Source organism: Dermacentor variabilis, chromosome 6 (genome assembly GCF_050947875.1).
Source record: "Dermacentor variabilis isolate Ectoservices chromosome 6, ASM5094787v1, whole genome shotgun sequence".
Taxonomy (NCBI): Eukaryota; Metazoa; Arthropoda; class Arachnida; order Ixodida; family Ixodidae; genus Dermacentor; species Dermacentor variabilis.
Window position 1 is genome coordinate 127,956,647 of NC_134573.1, and position 9,444 is coordinate 127,966,090.

Sequence of the window (9,444 nt, forward strand, 5' to 3'; positions counted from 1 at the left end):
AATTGTAAGGGTCCATTACCTGCAGCGCGGCCTCGAATCGCTGGATGCCCGGCAGTTCCCAGATTTCACCGCAGCTTCTGGAGGTGTCCTCCGTGGTGTACGGGGGCCGATGGATGGGAAACAGTGCTCCGATGAGGAAGTCCTCCTGTTTCGTCGACTTGTAATAGTAGCGCGCTGAGTTACCCCCCTCCGCCACGACCAGCGCGACGAAGAGGAGCGGCAGCAGCATATTCCTCAGAACGCCTCAGCTGACGAATGAAAACGAAAGGTTTTGCAGCGCTCCTGACTAGCCATATTGGGGAAAACACGTTGCCTTGACTCAGTTTCTTCGCACGTTTTGGTGTCATCTGCCTCAGCCAGCTGTAGCGTTAAATGTACGCAATTCTACAAAAAGAAAACGCCTATAAAAGCAGGACAACAAAAATCGGCCTCCCGCAGTAAGGACATATGGAAGCGCGTATGTAAGCGCAAGGTTATATATATTTCTTTTGCGACAGCTAACAGCTAACAGGGAGAAAACACGTGCTTCGCCGTGCTCAGAAAGGTGGTGCTAGGTTTGGCTGAGGTCATGTGATCGACTGCTGTAAGCATGGATGCAAGGAAAACGTTACCTCGGCAGCTATATGTCGAACTCTCTCTGTTCTTCTGGAAGTAAAATAAGGAACCGAAACTTGAAAGTGAAAATAAGGCCTCAAGTAGGTACACGATATAGCTAAAACTGAGAATAAAGCCGTTTACGGTAACTGCTGTTTACGACAAGTATAGATGTTTGCGCAACGCAATTGTTCCCATTCGAGTAAAAGCTCTGGCTTACGTACTCATACTTTAGAGGACACCATGTCTTTAAGCATCTCCGGCACCAAATATTACGACATAATCATAGGGAATACTCTATAAAACTCACATGACAGTATGGTGTCGCTGGATGAGAGGGATATGAACGTTTTCAACAGATGACGCTCGTTTATACGGTAAAATGAAGAGCGTGACTACTTACATAATGTGCTCCACGAATGGTGAACTTTCATTCTGGCCAGTTAACTGAAACGACGCTAGAACTCAACGCACTCCGTTTTTTTCCTGTCGACCTTCGAGACCTCTAAGTATCTTCATGTGCTATGGCATACCACGCCACCACACGACGGTCGCGTCAATGTTTCATGCTCAGCTCGGCAAAGTCATGGTGCCTCTGTTTCGCATGCGTTTGGCAGCACCGCACTCCACTGACAGATGCGCACTTGTGTGGTGTACAGGGGGACCACGTGTGCCAACGATGATTCGGTTGCCTTTGCAGTGGCCGTGGTGCTGCGAAGGGCCCGCTTCGCTTCAGCGAACGCTGATCACAAATAACGGATGCGGGTTCGCGCGGAAGGCGAGCGTGCTCAGTGGGCCTTGACAACGCTCTGCCTTTTCGCGGTCGCAGCGAGGTTCCTGCTGTGACTCTGCCGGGATCATATGCATCGGATGCATATAACACGAACACGGTGTGAGAGAGAGAAACTTTTATTGACAAACGATTTACGTGCAATGGTCGGAGACCCTTTAGTCCAAGGCCCCGCTGGACTCGGCCGCCCGCTTGACCTGTCGTATGAAGGACTGTTGTGCCGCCAGGTTTGAGCTGGTTAGCTGTGCCTCCCATTGCTCCATTGTGTGGCGTGTTTTATCAACTGGGTGTGATTCACAATCCCAATTAATGTGTTGTAGTGTTGGTATGCCTCCGCACCACGGGCAGTCGGGCCTGTAGCGAGTGGGGAACATATCATTCTGTAATTTAAGGTGGGGGAATACCCCAGTCTGAATTTTGCGCCAGCTGGCGGCTTCCTCTCCACTGAGTTGTGGGTGAGGTGGAGAGTATTTTTTTCTGGTTGCACGCTGATGAGCGAGAATCTCCCGGGCATTCGTTGGATTGGGGTCATTACAGTGGCTACCTGGGACCGTCCCAGTCGAGTCGGCCCGGTTAATAATACCTCGGGCTAGCGAATCGGCCAGTTCGTTCCCCTCAAGGGCTGTATGACCTGGACACCATAGAATCCGGTGATGATGGGCGAATTTCGTCGGTATTATTGAGTGACATGTTTTGGTCACGTGGCCCCTGAGAAAAAGGCGACATGCTTCTTGTGAGTCTGTTATTATGGTGACGCTCTTTTGCGTGCGTTCCGCGTGAGCGAGGGCCATTGCCACGGCGAAAGTTTCGGCAGCCGCCGGAGTACCTGCCTTGACGGATGCTGTAAGTTGTTGCTGTGCTTTCGTGTCGACGATTGCCACTGCGTACCTCCTGATGTTCTTTTGGGCATCACTGGCGTTCAAGTGTACGTTCGAATACACTGTTGCCTCCGTGAATATCGTGTTGGACGTTGGATTATTTTCATACATTGTTCTAATATGTTGTGCGCGTGCTTTTCGCCTTGCTTTATTGTATTCAGGGTGCATGTTTTTGGGTATGGGGGCCACTGTTATTCGATCTCGTGTTGAGGTTGGTAGTGGTAATGCGTGTTCGCTGATAAATTGTGGGTGTGGGGAAATACGTGCCCTTGTCAGTAGGGCCCTTCCTGCGTGAGTGTAGCTCAAGCGTTCCCTCTGGGAGATTAAAGTGGCTTGTTTTAGTTCTTCGAATGAGTTGTGTGCTCCTAAGGCTAGCAGGCGATCTGTGGACGTCCCCTCGGGTAGTCCGAGGGCCGCTTTGTATGCTGATCTTATTATGATGTCGATCTGCCTTTCCTCCTCGCGACTAAAGAAGTGGTAGGGGAGGCCGTACGTGACTCGGCTTATCACTAGTGCTTGGACGAGCCTCAGCGTGTCGTGTTCTTGCATGCCAACTTTCCTGTAAGTTACGCGACGGATCATTTGCACAATGTTATTTGCAGTAGTTTTCAATGTTTTGATGGTGTGGGATGCGTTCCCGCTACTTTGTAGCCAGAAGCTCATGATCCGCATCCCCTTAACTTCTTGGACCGTGTGCCCTTTCATAACGATGTTGACAGGTCCGTTGGATATGTAGCCCCCTTGAGTGTAACCGAATGATCTGCGATTTTTCGGGGGCACATTTGAGGCCACTGCTCCTCGAGAATTTGTCTACTTCCTCGGCTGCTTGTTGTAGTACTTGTTCTTTGTGTCCCAGAGAGCCCCTTGCTGCCCACAGCGTTATGTCGTCCGCGTACAGTGTGTAATCGAAATCGGGGATTTGGTCCAGAGAGAGAGAAAAACATTTATTGAATTATAAAATGGAATTCTCGCGAATCGAGGTCTTCTCTTCTTCACGCTGTCTTCTCGTCGAAGGGAAGCCTCTTCAGCACGGGTGGTCCCTCAGTCCAGGGCTCCACTAAGTTTGGCCGCGTCCCTAGCGTGCTCCACCATCCTTCTTTGGACGGCGAGTTCGCAGCTGACGAGCCGGCTCTCCCAATGCTCCGCACTCGGGGGTTTATGATCGCGGAATGCGTCGTTTCGTTCGCACTCCCAAGTTATGTGATAGAGTGTGGGTGTAGCCCCGCACCAGGGGCAGGTGTACCTATACTGCGTTGGGAACATCTTGTTGAATATGAAAAGGTTGGGGAAGGTGTTTGTCTGGAGCCTACGCCAGCCCGTTGCTTCCTCCTTCGTCAGCGCTTTATGGGGCGGTGGGTACTTGAATCTAGTCCCCCTGTAGTGTTGCAGTAATTCCGAATAACTGTCACTGAGGATCCCGGCGTAACTAGCGCGGTACTCCTGCTGCTGCCGAGCCCGGAATCTATTAGCTCGAGCTAGACCGTCCGCCGCCTCGTTACCCCTTATGCCCTCGTGTCCAGGTATCCAGATCAGATTGTGTTTGATTTTCGCCTCCTCCGAGGGGGTTACCCCCTCTGAGGATCCTAAGGGCAGTTTTGCATATTCTGCCCCTCATGTAGTTGCGACAAGTCTCTTTCGAGTCTGTGAGAATATTTAGCGATGTATTCTCCCTATATCCTTGCATCGCCGCCAGCGCCACGGCGATTTCCTCGGCTTCAGCTACGCTCCGTATCTCGGCCGAGACGCACGAGACAAGCTTTTCCTCCTTGTTCATTACTACCGCGATGGCCTTTGCCTCGCTTCCTATTAAACTTATGCTCGCGTCCGTGAAGAGAGTGTTCTCTTCTCTAGCCACTGTCTTTTCTATGTATTCGGCCCTAGCTTTCCTTCTGCCTTCGTGGAGCCTGGGATCCATGTTCTTCGGTATAGGCTTTACATTAAAGGTTTTCCTAATTCCCGCCGGTACGTCCTCGTACCGGTCGACGTCTCCTATTTCGAAGCCCAGCCTACCGATCAGGTTTCGCCCCGTGTAGGTCCCCGTTAGTCTTCTCATTTGCGCTTTCCGCTGTGCTTCCGCCATTTCGACGAAGGTGTTGCTCACCCCTAGTTGCATCAGCTTTTCGTTGGAGGTGTGTCTCGGCAGGTGCAGCGCCGTCTTGTAGGCTTTCCTCAGGACGACTTCAATCTCTTCGTTGGTCGTTTTAGTCCTCACTTGGTAGGGTAGCGAGTACATGACTCTGCTGACGATCAGGCTGTTGACGAGCTTGAGAGTGTCTTCTTCTCTCATGCCGTGCCTCTTCTGGGAGACCCTGCTTATCATTCTGCTCACGTTCTCGGTCGACTTCTTGAGGAGGCCGATGGTGTGGTTGCACTTTCTGCTGCCTTGCAGCCACATGCCGAGGACGCGTATCATGTTGCGTTCGGGGAGGAGTTGTCGTTCGAGGCTGACCTCCAGTTTCGCCTTGGTGGGATGTCTGCCGACTCTTAGCAGTTCGGACTTTTCGGTGGAGCACCTGAGGCCCCTCTCCTTCACGTAGTCTTCGACGCACTTGGCCGCATCTTGCAGCGCCGCTCGCTTTTCTTCCAAGGTTCCGCAGGTGGTCCAGACCGTGATGTCGTCCGCATACATCGTGTGCCGGATTCCCTGGATCTTTTCGAGTCTCTGCGCTAGGCCCAGCATCGCCACGTTAAACAGTACGGGCGAGATTACCGAGCCTTGGGGCGTACCTCTGCTAGGCGTTGCAAAGATACCGCTCCTCAGCTCGCCCAGGCCGACCGTCGCCGTTCTGCCCGAGAGGAAGTCCCTGACGTAGTCGTGGGTCTTCCTGCCGCAGTTTGTATTGTTGAGGCCCTCCATGATGGCCTCGTGGCTGACGTTGTCAAAGGCCCCTTTGACGTCGAGGGCCATGACGACGTTTTCGCCCTTTCTCGGCATTGTAGTCAGGACTTCCTTCTCGAGCTGCAGCAGAACGTCTTGCGTCGACAGGTTGGCCCTGAACCCAAACATCGAGTTTGGATAGTATCTTCCGTTTTCTAGGTGCCGCTGGATGCGCTTGGTGACGATTTTCTCGTAGAGTTTTCCTAGGCACGACGTCAGCGAGATGGGCCTCAGGTTCTCAATCTGGATTTTCTTTCCGGGCTTGGGGATCATTACGACGATGGCGTGCTTCCACTCCGCCGGAACTTTCCCTTCTTGCCACAGCGTGTTTAGGTACTTGACGAGCTGGTCTATCGCTCCGTCGCTCAGGTTGCATGTGAGGGAGTTCCGGACTCTGTCCGCTCCCGCCGCCGTGTTCTTTGTGGCCGATCTGATGACCTCGACGACCTCCTCCCTCGAGATGGGTCGGTCCATGTCCGGGTTGTCTTCGCCTCGGTACTCACCGCGGTATCCCTCTGGCTCTCCCGTTCCGTAGCATTTCTTGCGGACCTCCTCGAGCAGCTGCTCGTCGGTGCCTTGGAATAGGTGGATCAGCCTCTGGATCGAGTTGCTGCTCTCTCGCTTGCTCTTGCTGGGGTCCAGTAGGCCTCGGAGTATCTGCCACGTCCTGGCCGTGCTGAGGGTGCCGTTTAGCGAGTCGGTGAATTGCTGCCACCCCTGTCTGGCCAGTTGCGTCGCGTACTCCTCGGCCTTCTTGGTGATCTCCGCAATCTTCTTCTTTAGCTTCCTGTTCATTCTCTGCTTCTTCCAGCGCTTGGTGAGGCCGCGGCGTGCTTCCCATAGCCACAGCAGCCGCTTGTCCACCTCCGGTGTCTGTTCTGTTCTGTCCACCTCGCGGGTGTAGAGCTCCTGGATTTGCTTCAACTGTTGGCTCCATTCGTCCGGGAAGTGATGTCGCCGCCCAGTTCTCTGCAGTGTCTTCTGAAGGCGTCCCAGTCCGTCAGTCTGGTCGAGCCGATCTTTCTCTTCGTGTTTTCCGCCTCGAGTACTAGGCGGAGGACGTGGTGGTCGCTGCCCAGGTTTTCCAGCAGGTTCTCCCATTCCGCGTTCTTGGCGTTCTTGACAAACGTGAGGTAGGGGCACGTGTCTACACTGACGCTGTTACCCATTCTGGTAGGCTGGGCCTCGTCGGTTAGGAGCTCGCATCCCGCATTTTCCGCGGCCGTGCTAATCGCCCTCCCTTTCTTATCCTCTTTGGCGTAACCCCACAGGGGGCTCTTAGCGTTGAAATCTCCCGCTATCACTAGGCTGTTGTGTCCCGCTAGCCTCTTGGCTTCGGCAAAAAGTTTTAGAAAGTCCCCGTCCCTTTGTTTGGGCGAGCTGTATACGTTAATTACGAAAGTGCTCTTCGATTTCCTTTTTTATTTAGGAATAATCTCCGTTATCACGTGCTCGATATTTGTATCCTTAATCTCGTCGTGATCTGTAATGACGATTTTGTTACTTATGAGTGTCGCGGTATTCCCTTTCTCCAGGCACGTGTAGCCCCTAAGTGCAGGAGTGCTAAAGGTTTCCTGTAGTAGTAACAAGTCTGGCGCGGTTCCTCTGTGATAAATGAGTTGCTGCAGGAGCCCTTGCTTGCGCTTGTAGCCCCTGCAGTTCCACTGCCAAATCTCTAATTGGTTGTTTCCTGCCATGTTGTTGAGGTCGATTGGTTAGTCGCTCCTAGGGTTTCTGTGCTACCGCCAAAACGGCGCTCGTTAAAGAGTCTTTCTCTAGAGTCTATTATCTTTTGAGTGTTCTGGTTCTTAATGTAGTTTCGGAATCCCTGCTCCTGGAGGGCCATCTTTTGTTGGGTATTCTGCAGTTCCTTCTGCATATCCTTCATCTGTTTCTGTGTTTCTTGTTGCATTTGCTGCATACTTTGCATAAAGCTCTCTAGCTTATCATTAAAGCTTAGTTCTCCGGTCACCTGTTGAACGGGGCTAGGGGTCTTCGGTGGCGAAGCTACCCTAATAGGCGAGGAGTACGAGGGCGGCGAGACGAAACCTAGCCGTCTAATCTCTTGTAGTTCTTTAATTATGTCATTAAGTTGTCTCCTTAATTGTTGGTTTTCTTTCCTTAGTTCCTCAATTATTTTGTCCTTGGTATTATCTATGTTTGGGTTTGAGTGCGGAGCATCTGGAAAAAGCGTGATGGGAGGGCCGGCTCCCCAGCTTACCTTAACTCCTCCTTGCTTCTGTTGCTGCTGCTTCTTTGGCTGCTGGCCCTTCGGAGGTGGGGGTGGCCAGGACCCGTCCCGGTCTCGGCTCCGGCTACGGCTCCACCCCCTCTGCTGGCTCTCGTCACCCTCGTCCGAGAACCACCGTGGACGTCTGGCTCCGCCGCCACCGTGGCTCTTGCTGCGGCTGCGGCGCTGCTGCTGCGGCTGTGGCGGCTTGCCCCACCGCAGCTCGCTCGCCGTCTTGAGTCTCATCTTGCAGTCCTTGGTGCCGGCCGCGTGGTCGCCCCCGCACAGCAGGCACTTGGGTGTGCACTCGTGGCCTTCGACTGGATTCTGCCTGCCGCACTGCCGGCAGGTCTTGGACTCCGGGCTCGGGCAGACGTCTGTCCGGTGTCCTTGCTGACCGCAGGCGTAGCAGACTTGCCGCGTCGGGCGATACGCGTAGCACCACATCTCCCCGCCGTAATATATGACTTGCTTGGGGAGACGTGGGCCGTCGAAAGTGACGACGGTGGTGCTGGATCGCCCGAGCATTCTGGCTGCCAGGACCTTTACTCCTTGGGTGCGGACGCGGAGGTTCGCCTTCAGTTCTTCGGCCGGAGTCCCCGGGTCGACGCCGTGGATGACTCCGCGCAGCGTCCCCTCGGGCGCCGCGACGTGGCTGTTCATTGCGTAGCTCTTCCCGCCAAAAGTCAGCTCAGTGATCCGTCTGATTTTCTGGGGCGCTTCTTCGTCGTTGGTACTGATGATTATGATATTGGAGCCATTGCGCAGCCGGACTATAAAGTCTTCCGCCTTACAGCCCTGGCCGGTGGCTGCCACCACCGCCCGCGCCACTTGGTGCATGTGCAAGTCCTTGACTGCGAGTCCCTTCGGCCTCAGGACGATCTTTAAATCTTCGCGCGGGAGCGGCGGCAGCCTCCTCCTCGGCGGCGGCGCTCCTCCTCTCACTCCTTCGCCGGGCGAAGCTGGCGCGGCGCCTGACATCATGGCGGCGTTCTGTGATTGGATGTTGCCATGCGGCGTTCCCGCCAAAACCGGGCCTCCGCGCTGGCGTCGATTTTGCCGACTAGACATGGCGATTTCCCATTCCGGGTCCGGATCTCGAATTAAATGGCTTACTTGCGGGTTTGACGCCGACGCGGGGGCCGACGTTGTCGCTGGGGTGCTGCCTGGGGTCGGTCGGGGGACTCCTCCTCGGGGTAGGCCTACCGCCGTCGACGGTGCGGCGACGACGGCTTCGTGCTGGTCTTGTTCCATGAAATCTTGCGCCTCGGTGGCGGTGGTCAGTAGTCGTGATATCGTGAGGTGGTCGTAGCTCGGGATGTCGTGTCGGGCCATCGCTCTGGGTCCGCCTCGCCGCTGGTCGAAGCCGGGGGAAGACCTCGAAGCCCCGTACTCGTGCTAGGCCTCGTTAGGCTTAGCGCCTGGTCGGCCACTCGGAAAATTCAAAGTCCGGTAAATCCGAAAATTTTGGACGTACCGGCTTGAATTTGGTGTGTCCTCGTGGTCCGCTTCGCTTCCGGCGTCGATTCCCACAAAAATTTGGGCGATCTAATCGGTTAGACCGGGCCAAAACACCCGAAATTCACGGAGCGCATGTGACACGCGTCCGCTCGCTTCGGCTGCTCGCAGCGCCTCCCCGATTTGGTCCAGCTGTCGCGCCAGGCGACACATCGCTATATTGAACAGCAAAGCTGATATTATTGCCCCTTGGGTATTCCTCTACGGGCCATATTGAACTTTTGGGAAGCGATCTGACCGATTCCTATTGTGGCGGTGCGGTTGGCGAGAAAAGCCCGCACGTAGTTGTACGTTCGTTCTCCGGATTCGGATTCAGAACAAATTGCCTCCGACATCAGCAAGAGGAGTTATGGGGACGATTGAAGCACCACTATCTGAGGAGCGAACAAACATTGGAGAAAAACAAAGCTTTTGAAGTAACACGAGACACAACTTGATTCATTCAACAAAATGAAATTTCTAATCAATATTTTATACGCGTGTCGAGAAAAGAATGGTCAACTCTATTTTACTTTATCATTGTCAATAAATATATTTTTTTTCAGCGCCCACCGTC

General features: G+C 53.9%; 1 protein-coding gene across 1 annotated transcript in view; it reads right to left on the reverse strand.

Moving 5' to 3' along the window:
* LOC142585202 (metabotropic glutamate receptor 1-like) overlaps nt 1-1,247 on the reverse strand; it is a 104,163-nt gene extending 102,916 nt beyond the window's left edge. The window contains exons 1-2 of the mRNA XM_075695762.1: nt 998-1,247; nt 20-248 (exon numbers count right to left, since the gene is read on the reverse strand). Of these exons, the coding sequence (XP_075551877.1) occupies nt 20-229 (210 nt within the window). The 5' untranslated portion in view covers nt 230-248; nt 998-1,247. The remainder of the gene's footprint in view (nt 1-19; nt 249-997) is intronic.
* Between the last annotated feature and the right edge of the window lie 8,197 nt (nt 1,248-9,444).